General features: G+C 51.3%; 2 protein-coding genes across 6 annotated transcripts in view; one reads left to right on the plus strand and one right to left on the minus strand.

The window, feature by feature from the left end:
* The window catches only part of LOC137454897 (RCC1 and BTB domain-containing protein 2), a 42,126-nt gene extending 31,369 nt beyond the window's left edge, over positions 1-10,757 (plus strand). For 3 of the 5 annotated variants that reach the window (XM_068165282.1, XM_068165284.1, XM_068165285.1), the window contains 4 exons: positions 103-239; positions 1,955-2,085; positions 4,677-4,851; positions 9,626-9,712. In XM_068165282.1, the coding sequence (XP_068021383.1) occupies positions 103-239; positions 1,955-2,085; positions 4,677-4,851; positions 9,626-9,627 (445 nt within the window). In that variant the 3' untranslated portion in view covers positions 9,628-9,712. Of the gene's footprint in view, positions 1-102; positions 240-1,954; positions 2,086-4,676; positions 4,852-9,625 lie in introns of all 5 variants that reach the window. The other 2 variants (XM_068165283.1, XM_068165286.1) reach the window with 1 other exon arrangement.
* The window catches only part of SETDB2 (SET domain bifurcated histone lysine methyltransferase 2), a gene marked incomplete at its 5' end in the record, with an annotated part of 260,530 nt that overhangs the window by 110,356 nt on the left and 132,033 nt on the right, over positions 1-18,141 (minus strand).

Below are 18,141 nucleotides of genomic sequence, written 5' to 3' on the forward strand. Positions count from 1 at the left end.
TGGTTAATTCTATTCTATTTATTATTTATGTTGCTAATAAATTGCTTACTGCAGCTCCTCTCTCAAGCTTGACCCTTTACAAGCCTTGTCCATGCTTTGCAGGTGTGAACATTTCCGTTCCATACTGACCAACGATGAGGAAGTCATCGAGATGAGTGAGTTTTCCTACCCTGTCTACAGAGCTTTCCTGGAGTACCTCTACACAGACAACATCAGGCTCCCTCCTGAAGATGCAATAGGTATTTCATTGTATCATAGTATCAGAATAGAATAGAATAGAATAGAATAGAATAGAATAGAATAGAATAGAATAGAATAGAATAGAGTAGACCAGACCAGACCAGACCAGGTTGGAAGAGACCTTCAAGATCATCGTGTCCAACCCATCAAACAATCCAACCCACCCAAACAACTAACCCATGGCACCAAGCACCCCATCAGGTCTCCTCCTGAACACCAGGGGCCACACAAGGATCATCTAGTTCCAACCCCCCTGAAAGCAGTCTGGGTTACAGCTTCTGAAAAGTCCCATCTGTGTGTCCTAACAGAGTGAGGAAAGCAGGGTGTGGTGGTCTGAGCCTTAACTGGAGGTTAGTCTACCAAAACATAACCTGGAGTCAGCTTGGAAGTAGGAGAAGTTAGTTTTTTAAGACAATACATAGGGCAGTAACAGGGAGGGATACAAGGGTAAGGAATAAGGATGAATAGGAGAATCTACAAAACCAAACTTGAACAGCCTTGTATCTCCCTTGATGGATGTGGATTTCAGTCCTTTAGAGAAGCCTGGATGCAGCAGGGAGAATAGAATAGAATACAATAGAATAGAATGGAATTGAGTTGAATTGAATTGAATTGATTGGAATTGAATTGAATTGAATTGAGTTGAGTTGAATTGAATGGAATTGAATTGAGTTGAATTGAATTGAATTGAATTGAATTGAATTGAATTGAATTGAATTGAATTGAATTGAATTGAATTGAATTGAATTGAATTGAATTGACTAGACTAGCTTGGAAAAGACCTTCAAGATTATCAAGTCCAAACTATCACCCAGCACCATCTAATCAACTAAACCATGGCACCAAGTGCCTCATGCAGGCTCTTCTTAAACACCTCCAGGGATGGTGACTCCACCACCTCCCTGGGCAGCACATCCCAATGGGCAATCTCTCTCTCTGTGTAGAGCTTCCTCCTAACATCCAGCCTAAACCTCCCCTGGCATAGCTTGAGACTGTGTCCTCATGTTCTAGTGCTGGGTGTCTGGGAGAAGAGACCAACCCCCACCTGGCTACAACCTCCCTTCAGGGAGTTGTAGAGAGCAAGAAGGTCTCCCCTGAGCCTCCTCTTCTCCAGGCTAAGCAACCCCAGCTCCCTCAGCCTCTCCTCACAGGGCTGTGCTCCAAACCCCTCCCCAGCTTTGTTGCCCTTCTCTGGACACCTTCCAGCAAGTCAACATCTTTCCTAAACTGAGGAGCCCAGAACTGGACACAGGACTCAAGGTGTGGCCTAACCAGTGCCAAGTCCAGGGGCAGAATGACCTCCCTGCTCCTGCTGGCCACACTATTCCTGATGCAGGCCAGGATGCCATTGGCCTTTTTGGCCACCTGGGCACACTGCAGGCTCATGTTCAGCCTACTCTCAACCAGTACCCCCAGGTCCCTTTTTGCCTGGCTGCTCTGCAGCCACCCTGACCCCAGCCTGTAACCCTGCATGAGGTTTGATGCAGTACAGTAGACAAGAAGACAGAACACTTGCACAGTAATCAGAAAGTCCCTTCTGGATAGGTCTTCTGGGGACCTCTAAAAATGCACACATCATCTAGGGGGAAAATACATCAAACCAGAACAAGTCTCTGATTAATTCAGCCTGGGAAAAAACAGGGTAGTTGATACACCTGCAAAGAAATGGCTGCATTTTGCCCCAGGAGAGTGAAAGCTGTGTGACTTTCCCCAGGACTGCTGGATTTGGCCACCTTGTACAGAGAAAACAGACTGAAAAAGCTTTGCCAGCAAACCATCAAACAAGGCATCTGTGAGGAGAATGCCATTGCTCTCCTCTCTGCTGCTGTCAAATATGAAGCTCAGGTAAGGAGAACTTCCCCTGCAGTTGTTTTCTGGGAAGTGGAGCTGTTTAATGTAAACAGAGCTGCATGTAACCGGTGAGGCACTGCTTATTGCCACTTCCCTTTCTGGTTTCCCAGCCCTTGTTTTCCCCTCTGTGAGCTGTAAAAGAGCTGTGGCTGCTGGTGTTTTCTTCCTGGTGTTTGGGCTTGCTCCTGTGAGTCAGCATTCTTCATCTGCTTCCTGCCTTGTCATCTGGCCCAGCAAAGCCTGCCAATTTCTCCCTGGCTCTGACTTCCCCTCCTCTGGGTTTCTGCCTTGCCTCTTCGTTCCCTGCCTTCTCCACCCGCTCCTTTTGCCTTGCTGCTGGCTGGCACAGTCATCCTGGCACCACCTTTTACAGGCAGTGGGGAGAGGTTACCCTGGGAAGCCCTTCCCTGTTGACAGTGGTGCTGTGTTATTTACAGTGGCTCTTGCTGACATGCAGCCAATTACCTATTGTTAGTCCTATCCCCACATCCTGGCATCTGCTCTGCCCTTGGCTCTGGAATGTTTCACCAGTGCTCAGCCTGTTATCAGCAGCACTCCAAGAGCTTGGGCTGGGGTGGTTTCTTTTGGTAAACAGGCAAATACTGTCAAAGATGTTTTCCCTCTCTCAATTTAGGAGCCCTGTGCTGGTTGTGGAAATAATGGGGGTATTGTGGAAATGATGATTTTATTGTTCAAGGAGTCTCTGTCTGTGTGTGCTTTAGACTCAGTAGCCACTGGTATGACTGAGCAGCTCAGCTGAGGAGTCCTCATTTTTCTGCTCAAAGATTGTTTCACTGGGCTAAAATTAGCATGACCAAACAGATTACCTTTTAGAAGAGCCAAAATAGCACAGAATCACCAAGGCTGGAAGAGACCTCAAAGATCATCAAGTCCAGCCTGTCACCACAGACCTCATGGCTAAGCCGTGGCACCAAGTGCCACATCCAATCCCCTTTGCAACAATGTGGGGTTTGGAAGCAATAGTTGTTTTGCTTTTGCCTGGCTGTGAGTTGTAGGATGAAATTTGAAGAGGAGGAGGGGCTGGAAATGTAATAGGAGGGATTGATAAACAGGGCCAGGTACAGGAAGGAAGTAGGAACAAGGTGGGAAACAGGTACAGGAAGGTACAGGAAGGAAATAGAATAGAATAGAATAGAATAGAATAGAATAGAATAGAATAGAATAGAATAGAATAGAATAGAATAGAATAGAATAGAATAGAATAGAATAGAATAGAATAGAATGGAATGGAGTGGAGTGGAGTGGAGTGGAGTGGAGTGGAATGGAATGGAATGGAATGGAATGGACCAGGTTGGAAGAGTCCTTCAAGATCATCGTGTCCAACTTATCATCCAACACCACCCAACCAACTAACCCATGGCACCAAGCACCCTGTCAAGTCTCCTCCTGAACACCTCCAGTGATGGTGACTCCACCACCTCCCCAGGCAGCACATTCCAATGGGCAATCACTCTCTCTGTGTAGAACTTTCTCCTGACCTCCAGCCTAAACCTCCCCTGGCACAGCCTGAGACTCTGTCCTCTTGTTCTGGTGCTGGCTGCCTGGGAGAAGAGACCAACCTCTGCCTGTCTACAACCTCCCTTCAGGTAGTTGTAGAGAGCAAGAAGGTCTCCCCTGAGTCTCCTCCTCTCCAGGCTAAGCAACCCCAGCCCCCTCAGCCTCTCCTCACAGGGCTGTGCTCCAAACCCCTCCCCAGCTTTGTTGCCCTTCTCTGGACACCTTCCAGCAAGTCAACCTCCTTCCTAAACTGAGGGGCCCAGAACTGGACACAGGACTCAAGGTGTGGCCTAACCAGTGCAGTGTACAGGGGCACAATGACCTCCCTGCTCCTGCTGGCCACACTGTTCCTGATGCAGGCCAGGATGCCATTGGCCCTCCTGGATGCCTGGGCACACTGCTGGCTCACGTTCAGCCTACCATCGACCAGGATCCCCAGGTCTCTCTCTGCCTGGCTGCTCTCAGCCACTCTGACCCCAGCCTGTAGCACTGCATGGGGTTGCTGTGGCCAATGTGCAGAACCTGGCACTTGGATGTGTTCAATCTCCTGCCCTTGGCCTCTGCCCATCTGTCCAGCCTGTCCAGGTCCCTCTGCAGAGCCTCTCTACCCTCCAGCAGATCAACTCCTGCCCCCAGCTTGGTGTCATCTGCACATTTACTGCTGATGGGCTCAATGCCCTCATCCAGGTCATCACTAAAGATGTTAAAGAGCACAGGGCCCAGCACTGAAGACTGGACAGGGAGGGAGGCCTCAACAATTTGATTCTGCTCACAGCAGTTTTAATGAAAAGTTTACTCTGGACTTTCTCCTCTTATGAGTTTGCAAGGGTTTTCAACATCTCCAGAGCAGAAGTACCTTCATTTGACCTCTGTCCTTGAGCTGTGTCAGGTGAAGTAGTTAAAGAGCAGTTCAAGATAGCCTGGACAAAGTACTGGTGTTTACAAGGGCTGAAACGTCATAAAAGGGATTGGCTGAGTGACTAAAGATGTGCTAATTCTCCTCTTCCTTCTATGATTCAGTGTTCTGGGTCCCCAGTATTCTCTCAAACCAGGTAATATTTTAACAGGATCACCAGTGGATGAGTTGGTTCTCCTGCCCCGGGTGCAGCATGTGGTGTGCCAAACTCCAGAATGCCTTGCTGCCCTCCTCCCTCCAGCCACAGCTCAGGAAGGGCCACAGTGAGACTGCTTCAGAGGAGCACAGCAAAGCCTCCTTTATCCAGCACATGGGAGAGTCTCTGTGTAAGGAATCATGAAGTAAGCCAGGCTCTGTCAGGGCACTACATGAATGTAGTGCAAGTTGGCTTGAGAACCATCTGCACCATCAGCACCTCAGCAGAAAAGGGCCCCAGGAAGGACACTGCAAGATGCCTGGTGGTGTGGGAGTTAGAAAAGATAACTCAGTATCACAGTACCACAGTATCACAGTATCACAGTATCACTGAGGTTGGAAAGGACCTCGAGGGTCATTGAGTCCAACCTATCAACACAGACCTCATGACTAGACCATGGCACCAAGTGCCACGTCCAATCCCCTCTCGAACACCTCCAGGGGTGGTGACTCCACCACCTCCCTGGGCAGCACATTCCAATGGCAAATGACTCGCTTGGTGAAGAGCTTCCTCCTCACCTCGAGTCTAAACCTCCCCTGGCACAGCTTGAGACTGTGTCCTCTTGTTCTGGTGCTGCTTGCCTGGGAGTAGAGACCAACCCCCACCTGGCTACAGCCACCTTTCAGGGAGTTGTAGAGGGCAATGAGGTCTCCCCTGAGCCTCCTCTTCTCCAGGCTAAGCAACCCCAGCTCCCTCAGCCTCTCCTCACAGGGCTGTGCTCAAGGCCTCTCCCCACCTTTGTTGCCCTTCTCTGGACACCTTCAAGTGTCTCAATGTCCTTCTTAAACTGAGGGGCCCAGAATTGGACACAGGACTCAAGGTGTGGTCTAACCAATGCAGAGTCCAGGGGCACAATGACTTCCCTGCTCCTGCTGGCCACACTGTTCCTGATGCAGGCCAGGATGCCATTGGCCCTCTTGGCCACCTGGGCACACTGCTGGCTCATGTTTAGGCAGCTGTCAATCAGCACCCCCAGGTCCCTCTGTGTTTGGCAGCTCTCAGCCACTCTGACCCCAGCCTGTAGCTCTGCATGGGGTTGCTGTGGCCAAAGTGCAGCCCCTGGCACTTGGACTTGTTGAATGCCATCCTGTTGGCCTCTGCCCATCTGTCCAGTCGGTCGAGGTCCCTCTGCAGAGCCTTTCGGCCCTCTAACTGACCAACATCTGCTCCTAACTTGGTGTCATCTGCAAACTTGCTGATGACTGACTCGACCCCCTCATCCAGATCATCAATAAAGATGTTAAAGAGGACAGGGCCCAGCACTGCTCCCTGGGGCACACCACTGGTGCCTGGCTGCCAGCTGGCTGTGGCACCATTCACCACCACTCTCTGGGCTCAGCCTCCAGCCAGTTCCTAACCCAGCACAGAGTGTAGTGGTCCAAGCCACAAGCTGACAGCTTGGACAGCAGTTTGCTGTGAGGGACAGTGTCAAAGGCCTTGCTGAGGTCCAGGTGACCACACCCACAGCCTGCCCCACATCCACCAGGCAGTCACCTGGGCATAGAAGGAGATCAGGTTGGTGAGGCAGGACCTGCCCTTCCTAAATCCATGTTGGCTGGGCCTGAGCCCTTGGCCACCCTTCAGGTGCGCAGTGATTGCCCCCAGGATCATCTGCTCCATCACTTTCCCTGGCACTGAAGTCTGGCTGACTGGCCTGGAGTTCCCAACCTTTCTGTCATTAAATGTGAGCACTGCAAGTGGCAGGTTCTAGTGCTGTGTCATCTGCTGCTAACATACCACATGGACTGAAGACAGGCCTGGCTACTGCATGCATCTGTTGGTTCAGCTTCCAAATGCTGCAAGCTGTGTTGTCCTCAGAAAATAAAAGAGCCTTGCTCCTAACAGCTGTTGTGAAACCTATTTCTAACACACACTGTAGCACACTTTAGATCAATCATCTTCTACATAAGAGAACTCAAAGCCAACAGTCCTTGAGATGAGTGAAATTAGTGGCCAGGGTTCCATGGTATGGCATGGGCCTGGTCACAGAGCAGTAGCAGGAAAAGCAGCCTCTGGTCTTTTGTGTTTAGTTTGCACATGAGCTGCTGGGTTCTACACACTGGCCACAACAACCCCAGGCAGTGCTACAGGCTGGGGGCAGAGTGGCTGAGAGCAGCCAGGCAGAAAGGGACCTGGGGGTAGTGGGTGATAGTAGGCTGAACAGGAGCCTGCAGTGTGCCCAGGTGGCCAAGAAGGCCAATGGCATCCTGGCCTGCATCAGGAACAGTGTGGCCAGCAGGAGCAGGGAGGTCATTGTGCCCCTGGACTCAGCACTGCTCAGGCCACACCTTGAGTCCTGTGTCCAGTTCTGGGCCCTCAGTTTAGGAAAGATGTTGAGCTGCTGGAAGGTGTCCAGAGAAGGGCAAAAAGGCTGGGGAGGGGTTTGGAACACAGCCCTGTGAGGAGAGGCTGAGGGAGCTGGGGTTGCTTAGCCTGGAGAAGAGGAGGCTCAGGGGAGACCTTCTTGCTGTCTCCAACTCCCTGAAGGGAGGTTGTAGCCAGGTGGGGGTTGGTCTCTTCTCCCAGGCAACCAGCACCAGAACAAGAGGACACAGTCTGAAGCTGCACCAGGGGAGGCTTAGGCTGGATGTTAGGAAGAAGTTCTTCCCAGGAAGAGAGATTGGCCATTGGAATGTGCTGCCCAGGGAGGTGGTGGAGTCACCATCACTGGAGGGATTTAAGAAGAGACTGGCTGAGGCACTTGGTGCCATGGTTTAGTTAATTAGATGGTGTTGGTGAAAGGTTGGACTTGATGATGTCTCAGGTCTTTTCCAACCTGGTTAATTCTATTCCATTCCATTCCATTCTATTCTATTCCATTCCATTCTATTCTTTCTATCCCATCCCATCCCATCCCATCCCATCCTATCCTATCCTACTCTATTCAAAGCCACCCAGCTTTGGGCAGCAGCATGTCAGGGGTCTGCTGAAAATGAAGCTGTCAGTTGCCTTTGCTCTTCTGCCTTTTTTTGCTGTTGGTTTTTCCCTGCTTTTTAAATGTCTCCCATTCTCCTTCCTCTTGTTGCTTTTCCAGTGCCCTTTGGTGAGAGGCACAGTTGACTTCTGTGCAGTGTTGCTGCCTTGTTTCTTTTTTTAAAGGCTATTTTGTGTTGCTTGGCCTCTGGTAAAGCTTTAGTTTCATCTTGACAGGGGGAACAGACTTGAGCCATTCCATCCAAGGGAAAGGTCTCAGGGGGGAAACACACAGCTCTGCTGTTGAGTTTATACTAAGCCCTGGTTGCAATGTTGAGGGAGTTAACATAGAACAAAGCAGGCCTGGATGTCAGAGACCTCCTTTTGCTGCATGCCTTGAAGAGTTTATAGCTGATTTGTACTGCCCCTCTGGACTTGACTTGCTGCTGGCTCCAGCCTTGCTTGCTGCAGGAGGTAATTGCTGTTCCTCCAACAGCAAGTTGCTGCATAGGAACCAGCTAAAGGGGCACAGAGAGCTGGATTGGCACTGGTGTGGGAAGCTTGAGTGGGCAAAATTTGCTTAGGAGGCTTAATGCTTTGTACCTCTCCTGAGCTGAGTATGGAATGAAGCTGGAGGTGGGGAGATTGAGGCTGGAGGTGAGGAGGAAGTTCTTCCACATGAGAGTGGTGAAGCCCTGGAATGGGTTGTCCAGGGAGGTGGTTGAGGCCCTGTCCCTGGAGGTGTTTAAGCCCAGGCTGGCTGAGGCTGTGGCCAGGCTGATCTAGTGTGGGGTGTCCCTGCCCATGGCAGGGGGGTTGGAACTGGCTGATCCTTGTGGTCCCTTCCAACCCTGACTATGATACTATGATACCATCCTGTTACAGCAAGACCAGGACAGGACAGAACCATTTCTTGCTCTCTAGGAATTGCAGCTTCTAGACAGGGGTACACAATTCCTGGCTTTGCCATGGAAGTATCCTAACATCCAGTTGGTGTTCAGCAGGAGACACCAAAGGCTACAGCAGATTCTGCTTTCCTTTTCAGCAAGAGAAGAGTATCTGTGGTGACAGGTTGGACTCGGATGACCCTCGAGATCTCTTCCAACCGTAGTGATACTGTGATCCTACTAGATGCAGGGCAGAGGAACACAAAGGAGCTACTGATGCTCTAATAATTGTATGTGGGGAGATTTGATGCTTTCACTTATTAATAACTATTACAAGAGGGATGTGGAGGTGCTGGAAGGTGTCCAGAGAAGGGCCAGGAGGATGAGCAGAGGGCTGGAGCACCTCTCCTGTGAGGACAGACTGAAGGAGTTGGGGCTGTTCAGTCTGGAGAAGAGAAGGCTCCCAGGTGACCTCATTGTGGCCTTCCAGGATCTGAAGGGGGCTACAGGAAGGCTGGGGAGGGACTGCTCAGGATCTCAGGGAGTGATAGGACTAGGGGGAATGGAATGAAGCTGGAGGTGGGGAGATTGAGGCTGGAGGGGAGGAGGAAGTTCTTCCCCATGAGAGTGGTGAAGCCCTGGAATGGGTTGTGCAGGGAGGTGGTTGGGGCCCTGTCCCTGGAGGTGTTTAAGGCCAGGCTGGCTGAGGCTGTGGCCAGGCTGATGTAGTGTGGGGTGTCCCTGCCCATGGCAGGGGGGTTGGAACTGGATGATCCTTGTGGTCCCTTCCAACCCTGACTGATACTATGATACTTTGCTAATGAGCTCAGTCAATGTGATGGAGTCAATTGAGTTGGCTACTCCTGTTTCCCACAGAGGGGCTTCACTGAGTACTTTGCATGGACACATCTGTGATCTGATCACACTGTTCAGGAAAGGGACTGGGAGATATCACTTTATCTTTGTTGACTCACATAGAGAGAGACAAACTTCTTAGACTCTCACACCACCTTGGGGTGTTCCCTGCTAAGGAAACGACAAACCTGGACCAGAAGGATACCAGCTGTGCTTTCAGCCGCTCACATTGCCTCCCTTTGTTCCTAGGACTTGGAAGACTTTTGCTTCAGGTTTTGCATAAACCATTTGACTGTTGTGACACAGACTCCAGGCTTTGCAGAAATGGACCACGACCTCCTGAAGAACTTCATCAGCAAAGCCAGCCGAGTGGGAGCCTTCCGGAACTGAGGGCCGCCCGCCCCGCAGCGCGCCTCCTCCTCCCTCCTGGAAACGCTTCTCTGCAGAGCTCCTCTGTGGCCACCACCTTCTGAGGCTTGGAGAGAAAGACTCAGGGCCCAGCAGCAGTTCCTTGGCCCAGCAGCTTAAGGAGCCATGGCAGAAGTTTCCTCATGTGTAGGCTTGGGAAAGGCGGGGACAAGGCGGCTGCGGGGTGGGACACCGCTGCCAGCAGTCAGAGTTTAACAGCAGCAATCTGGAAGCCAAGCAATCTATAAGCTCTCTGCTTCCTCCCTGGGGGGTTAGTGGGGTCTCTTTCTAAGGAACCTGCACTTGAGTTTTGGGGGGGGAGTGACCTGTTTGCTGCTAAAACTTTCACTACATACTCCTAACACCAAACTGAAGTTAATAGGCCCTGGTGGGCGTCTCTAGCCTCACTTCATCATCTGGGGAAGCTACTAACTTGGTTCTCTGCACACAAGATGAAGTCACCATGGGGTTTTCTTTGAGGATAAGAGGCTGCCTAATTGGTGGGAGGATGTGTGTCACTTGGTGTTTATTTGGAGGGTGAATGTGCAAGCCCTGAAGAGCTTCAGCTGGACTTGACAGCTCTGAGTTCCTGGCACTTACTGCCTGGTGTTCCAGGCAGAATGGGGAGAAGTGTTGCTTTCCATGGCACCCCAAGCACATTCCCTGGCTCCTTGATGGGCCAGGAAGCATTCACAGCACTTGTCTGGGTGAGCTCTGTGTTTTGGTACTCAGAAAAGCACATCTGGTTGCTTGTTACTAAGAAGAAGAAAGCCAAACAGAATCTCAAGACAGCAAAGTTCCTGATTGTTTTTTCCTGTCCTGCTCTCTAGTGCCAGCCAACTCAGCTGAAGAAAAGTGGAGAAACAGACAACTTCAGAGTGATAAAAACAGGCCCTAGAAGCAAAGCAGGAAGTGGAACATGATTTTCCATGTGACAGTAAGGACACCTTGTCCAAATACATCCTTCCAGTTCTCCTTTGGTCAGTGCTGTGGTGACCAACCACACCACATACACTGTGTGCTTGCTTCAGTGAGAGAGGAGTTGTCCTCTGGCTGTGCCTCTCTCTCATCACTGGCCACTGAGGGGACCAGAAAGCTTTGACACCGTGCCCACAGCAAACTCCTGGCCAAGCTGTCAGCCCCTGCCTTGGACAGCAGCACTCTGAGCTGGGTTAGGAACTGGCTGGAGGCTGAGCCCAGGGACTGGTGGTCAATAATGCCACAGCCAGCTGGCAGCCAGGCACCAGTGGTGTGCCCCAGGGAGCAGTGCTGGGCTGCATGCTCTTTAACATCTTTATTGATGATCTGGATGAGGGCATTGAGTCCATCAGCAGGAAATGTGCAGATGACACCAAGCTGGGGGCAGGAGTTGATCTGCTGGAGGGTAGAGAGGCTCTGCAGAGGGACCTGGACAGGCTGGACAGATGGGCAGAGTCCAAGGGCAGGAGATTGAAGACATCCAAGTGTCAGGTTCTGCACATTGGCCACAGCAACCCCATGCAGTGCTACAGGCTGGGGTCAGAGTGGCTGAGAGCAGCCAGGCAGAGAGGGACCTGGGGGTGCTGGTCGATGGTAGGCTGAACATGAGCCTGCAGTGTGCCCAGGTGTCAATGGCATCTTGGCCTGCATCAGGAAGAGTGTGGCCAGCAGGAGCAGGGAGGTCATTCTGCCCCTGTCCACTGCACTGGTTAGGCCACACCTTGAGTCCTGTGTCCAGTTCTGGGCCCCTCAGTTTAGGAAAGATGTTAAGTTGCTGGAAGGTGTCCAGAGAAGGGCAACAAAGCTGGGGAGGGGTCTGGAGCACAGCCCTGTGAGGAGAGGCTGAGGGAGCTGGGGTTGCTTAGCCTGGAGAAGAGGAGGCTCAGGGGAGACCTTCTTGCTCTCTACAACTACCTGAAGGGAGGTTGTAGCCAGGTGGGGGTTGGCCTCTTCTCCCAGCCAACCAGCACCAGAATAAATGTCTCAATGTCCTTAAACTGAGGAACCCAGAACTGGACACAGTACTCAAGGTGTGGCCTAACCAGTGCTGAGTCCAGGGGCACAATGACCTCCCTGCTCCTGCTGGCCACACTCTTCCTGCCCCAGGCCAGGATGCCATTGGCCTTATCTTCATTGACATCAAGTGCTAAAAAACCCCAACAGTAGAGAAGAGACTTTCTGATGTGTTTTGTGCCAGTTTTGGATGGGTGGTAACACAGGAAGCAGTTTCTGGAGCATGGTAGCTCTTAAAAACAAGTTGTGCTTAAAAAAAACAAGAAAAAGGCAATCAGGTAGCAGAGAACAGCATGGGCTTGGAAGGGAGGAGGAGATGCTTTCCTGAGCAGGTTTGAAAAGAAACTGACACCTGAAACAAACCTAGAAGTGATGTGGCATACCAAGAGCAGAATGGGAGGCAGAGGGACACCCCACACTACATCAGCCTGGCCAGAGCCTCATCCAGCCTGGGCTTAAACACCTCCAGGGACAGGGCCCCAACCACCTCCCTGCACAACCCATTCCAGGGCTTCACCACTCTCATGGGGAAGAACTTCCTCCTCCCCTCCAGCCTCAATCTCCCCACCTCCAGCTTCATTCCATTCCCCCTAGTCCTAGCACTCCCTGAGATCCTGAGCAGTCCCTCCCCAGCCTTCCTGTAGCCCCCTTCAGATACTGGAAGGCCACAATGAGGTCACCTGGGAGCCTTCTCTTCTCCAGACTGAGCAGCCCCAACTCCTTCAGTCTGTCCTCACAGGAGAGGTGCTCCAGCCCTCTGCTCATCCTCCTGGCCCTTGGAAGGCCATTGGAATGTGCTGCCCAGGGAGGTGGTGGAGTCACCATCACTGGAGGTGTTTAGGAAGAGCCTGGATGAGGCACTTGGGGCCATGGTGGAGTTGATCAGATGGTGTTGGGTGATAGGTTCGACTTGATGATCTCAAAGGACTTTTCCAACCTGGTTAATTCTGTATTTGTGTGTTATGGATTGGTAGTGACTTCTCACAGTGTCCCTTACTCAGTGATGCTTTCTGTAGAGAAGTGTGACTGGGTTTCCAAGCTAGCCTGCTTTTTTTCCCCCCTCTGCATTCACCACCATGAAGCACAACCACAGTGGAGCAGATGCAGCCTTGTCCTGTCTGTTCTTTATGACATTTGTCTTGTGGTCCATCAGAAGAGATTCTCACTGCCCAACCTGCTCTTCCTGAAGGCTTCCTCTTCAGAGCTGATCAATAACTGAATGCATTGTCCAGAGAGGCTTTATTGCTTTTATTCCTCCTTTCCTTCCTTATTTCTGAAAGGAAGCAGTGAGGGGGAAGAAATGGTCTGCAAATGAGGCACAACAGCAGAGATTTGTTGATGAGAGCAGACTCAAGGGGGCTTCAGGTTAAAACCAGTGTGATTAGCATCATAGCATCTGACTGAACAGCTCCTGCCCCATCACCACCATTTCAGCAGCCATTCCAGAGCCAGGGGCAAGACCATCAAGCAGCCAAGACACCACCTAGAGAAGCTCAGCCCCAGCCAGCACCCATGGATGATATTGGAGTAGTCATCAATCCTGGCCCTAACAGCCGGGGGGCCACCAGGCCCCCCGGCCTTTGGAGTCACCACCACCAACACCCAGTGTGCACCAGGGGCACTCACCAGTGAGGAGAGGAGGATCCTCAGCCCAGATGGGCTCAGCTTGGGGCTGCTGCCCTTCCTGGGGGGGATTAAATAGGGGAGTGGGTGGGGAGGGCAAAGTGGCCACACCTGGGCTGGGAGGAGACTCCAGCAGAGCCCAGGGGCTGTGGGATTTGAGGGGAAAAATAGGGCAGGTGAGGGACTTTAGGGTGTGAGGTAATGACAGGAGTAGGGGAATGGAAAAACAAAACAGAAATGGGTAGATTCAGATTGGATGTTAGGAAGAGAGATTTGCCCATTGGAATGTGCTGCCCAGGGAGGTGGTGGAGTCACCATCACTGGAGGTGTTCAAGAGGGGATTGGATGTGGCACTTGGTGCCTTGGTCTAGTCATGAGGTCTGTGTTGATAGGTTGGACTCAATGATCCTCAAGGTCTCTTCCAACCTTTATTATACTGTGATACTGTGATACTGAGTCACCAGCCCTGGAGGTGTTTAAAACAAGACTGGATGAGGCACTTGGTGCCATGGTTTAGCTGATCAGATGGTGCTGGGTGATAGGTTGGACTTGATGATCTCAAAGGTCTTTTCCAACCTGGTTAACTCTGTGATTCTCTTCACATCAGTCCCTGCAGCTGTGAGAGGAAGGATGGGGCAAGCAGACAGTAGAGGGAAGTTGGTTTGGAAATGCTGTGTTAAAAACTTACATTAGAGGCATCTGCCTCAGACTCTCCCTGGAAATACATTGGCTCCACCACTGCTAACACAAGCATGTTCTGCCAGCCTCTCAGTGGTTAGTCCAAGTTCCTCCATCAGTGTAAGGCCACACTGCAGCAGCTGGGTCAGTATCATAGTATCATAGTATCATTCAGGGTTGGAAGGGACCACAAGTAGTTTGTGTTCAAACAGATCTGGTCAAAGACTGCCCAGTACATAATGCAGACTCATCCAAACCTCAGCTTCCTGGGAAGGGGAGAGCAATTTGGCCATGTCTGTGTTTCAAAGCCAGTGGACTCAGGCACACAGTGGAGCTTAACACAGACAGTAGCACAGTGGCATGGTAGGGCAAACCTCATGTGATACAGGCCAGCACTAATCCTGCCAGAGCACAGACAGAGAGCAGTGCTGTGTAAGCTGGGGCTGGGCAATTTCATTTTATGGTTAAGCCAATGGCATCCTGGCCTGCATTAGGAGCAGTGTGGCCAGCAGGAGCAGGGAGGTCATTGTGCCCCTGGACTCAGCACTGGTTAGGCCACACCTTGAGTCCTGTGTCCAGTTCTGGGCCTCTCAGGTTAGCAAAGAGGTTGAGTTGCTGGAAGGTGTCCAGAGAAGGGCAACAAAGCTGGGGAGGGGTCTGGAGCACAGCCCTGTGAGGAGAGGCTGAGGGAGCTGGGGTTGTTTAGCCTGGAGAAGAGGAGGCTCAGGGCAGACCTTGCTCTCTACAACTCCCTGAAGGGAGGTTGTAGCCAGGTGGGGGTTGGTCTCTTCTCCCAGGCAACCACCACCAGAACAAGAGGACACAGTCTCAAGCTGTGCCAGGGGAGGTTTAGGCTGGAGGTTAGGAAGAAATTCTTCCCAGAGAGAGAGATTGGCCATTGGAATGTGCTGCCCAGGGAGGTGGTGGAGTCACCATCACTGGAAGTGTTTAGGAAGAGCCTGGATGAGGCACTTGAAGCCATGGTTTAGTTAGTCCTGAGGTGTTGGTTGATAGGTTGGACTTGATGATCTCTGAGGTCTTTTCCAGCCTTACTGATTCTCTGATTCTGTGCTTTCCAGACCTGGAGCAGAGCCAGTAGTTTCCATCCCCATTTGCATTTGTATCTGCTTACAACTAAGGCACTGCAAATGTATTTTTAGAGGGGGCAGGGCCTGGCAAGTCAGCCACTGCCCTTTGTGCTCTGAGCTTTGTCAGGACTGCCAGAGCTACAAATAGCACCTTGGCTTCTGCAGAGTGATGAGTCACAGGCACCTATGGACTCCAATAAAGTGATGGCAGGGAGCCTGCAAAGCTGGCAGGGCTTGTGCCAGACACACAGCCCACAGTCATGCTGGCTTACACTGCAGGTTTGACATCCTGGGCTGCTTTCAAGAGCTCTGCCAGAGCTGAAAGCAGAGTGCTGAAATGACAGCAACACTCCTAAATGTGGACACCAGCTTCTCTGGGGGACTGCCTCCAGCACCTCTTCAACAGCAGTGACCCAGACTGGAATACAGGCCTGCACCTGCCAGGCCCTGATGAGTCTGGAAGAGCTCTGGTGAGAACAATGCCCTCATCTGAATGTGCTGCCCAGGGAGGTGGTGGAGTCACCATCCCTGGAGGTGTTCAGGAGGAGACTTGACAGGGTGCTTGGAGCCATGGGTTAGTTGATTAGGGTGGTGTTGGGTGATGGGTTGGACGTGATGATCTTGAAGGTCTCTTCCAACCTGGTCTATTCTATTCCATTCCATTCCATTCCATTCCATTCCATTCCATTCTAACAACATTTCCAGAATGTCCTATGGTACCTTCTGAAGGGAACTACAAGACCAGGAGTGCAACTGTTTAGGCCTCTGGCTTCTGTTTGTACAAGCTGCAGAATTGTGGTGTCAGTGTGCTGCAGGAGAACACCATTACCATGCAGTGCTACAGGCTGGGGTCAGAGGGGCTGAGAGCAGCCAGGCAGAGAGGGACCTGAGGGTGCTGGTTGAGAGTAGGCTGAACATGAGCCTGCAGTGTGCCCAGGCAGCCAAGAAGGCCAATGGCATCCTGGCCTGCATCAGGAACAGTGTGGCCAGCAGGAGCAGGGAGGTCATTGTGCCCCTGGACTCAGCACTGGTTAGGCCACACCTTGAGTCCTGTGTCCAGTTCTGGGCTCCTCAGTTTAGGAAGGACATTGAGACACTTGAAGGTGTCCAGAGAAGGGCAGTGAGGCTGGGGAGAGGCCTTGAGCACAGCCCTGTGAGGAGAGGCTGAGGGAGCTGGGGTTGCTTAGCCTGGAGATGAGGAGGCTCAGGGGAGACCTTCTTGCTCTCTACAACTCCCTGAAGGGAGGTTGTAGCCAGGTGGGGGCTGGTCTCTTCTCCCAGGCAACCAGCACCAGAACAAGAGGACGCAGTCTCAAGCTGTGCCAAGGGAGGTTTAGGCTGAAGGTTAGGAAGAAGTTCTTCATAGAAGGAGTTATTGGCCATTGGAATGTGCTGCCCAGGGAGGTGGTGGAGTCACCATCATTGGAGGTGCTTAGGAAGAGACTGGATGGGGTGCTTGGTGCCATGGTTTAGTTGATTAGATGGTGTTGGATGATAGGTTGGACTTGATGATCTTGAAGGTCTATTCTATTCTATTCTATTCCCTTCCCTTCCATTCCATCCTATCCTATTCTCTCCTATCCTATTCTCTCCTATCCTATTCTCTCCTATCCTATCCTATCCTATCCTATCCTATCCTATCCTATCCTATCCTATCCTATCCTATCCTATCCTATCCTATCCTATCCTATCTCTATCATATTCTATCCCATTCCATTCCTAAGAAGTTGCCTTCTCATCTAACAAAAGGAAGCCACCAACTCTAAATCTTTTTAAAAGCTCTTTTATTCATCTTGAAAGGAGAGGAACTGATCAGTTGTATAAAATCCTATTGTACATTTGATGTAAAGCCTTCAGTCTGAACAACAGAAGAAACGATACACAGTCACAGGAAAGAAAGAATCAGTCTGGTTGGGTACTGGACTCTGTAAGGTCACCACTCAAGCCAAGGGATCCTGGAAGAACTTCAGTGGCTGTAACAGAGCTTATGGTCAGTGCAGCCCAATGGTAACAGCCATTCTTCCTGCAAAACACTGTGCAAAGTGAGCTCAGAAGCACAAGGTCCTCCTACTCCCCCTGTACATCTGGCAGGAGTAAGGCTGAAGCCACACTGAGGCTTACAAAGAATCCCCCACTGAGGTTCATTGGAGAACTTGCTGGCACAGCAGTGTGCTGCTGGGAGAGTTTGAGTAGGGTCTGGGAGTAGCTTCTGCTCAGCACAAGGACTGATCTCGAAGGGGTCCAAGTTTAAGGACTCTAGGATCAGGTAAACCAATTTCTACCTGGAAGAGGCATGGGTGGAAGGTGTTTGTGTAATGGCTAGCAATACTCTCCTGCTGCAGCTCTTCTAAGTCTCTGCCAAAGCTAAAGTTCCTTCCAAGGGGGAATTTCCAAGTGAGCCTTCCTTTGTTTGACTGCTTTCAATCTCCTGGAAGTAAAACCTGTGCTTCCCCCCACCAGCTGTCTAGCAAACACTCTGTGATTGCAAGGCAGATTCCACCCTTTGGATCAGCAGCTTAACCCAGTTTGGGTTGTCTGGGGGTTGGTTTTGCTAGCTGTGGCAGCTCCCAAGTTGCCTTCCCAGCCAGGTAAGGCAGGATGGTTTTCCCAGGTGGGCTCACTGAGGCAGGCTTCTGTGCAGGCACTGCAGGGAGGCCTGGGGAGATGCCCTCTGCTTTCTGAGACACCAGGCTGCTCTTACCTGGAAGCCAGCTGCCTACACCACTCAGCTTGCAGCCATAGGGAAGAGGCTTGGTGCCTGTTTCTCAAGCTCTTGGGCTTGACTACACTCAGGTGAAACATCCAAGGGATTAAGGGAACTCTGCACCATTAGAATGTTGAACCCCCCCTGTGTAGCAGGTGGGATTTGAGACTGGAGCTTCTTTTCTCTTTAATGATTGAGATTCTGCCAAGACAACAAAGAGCAACAGGGAGGACTTGGTCTGTGGGAACAAGCTGCAGCTTCTGGCAAGAGTC

The sequence above is a fragment of the Melanerpes formicivorus genome, unplaced genomic scaffold (genome assembly GCF_026170545.1).
Source record: "Melanerpes formicivorus ecotype bairdi unplaced genomic scaffold, bMelFor1.0.p_v2 SCAF_87, whole genome shotgun sequence".
NCBI classification, from domain to species: domain Eukaryota; kingdom Metazoa; phylum Chordata; class Aves; order Piciformes; family Picidae; genus Melanerpes; species Melanerpes formicivorus.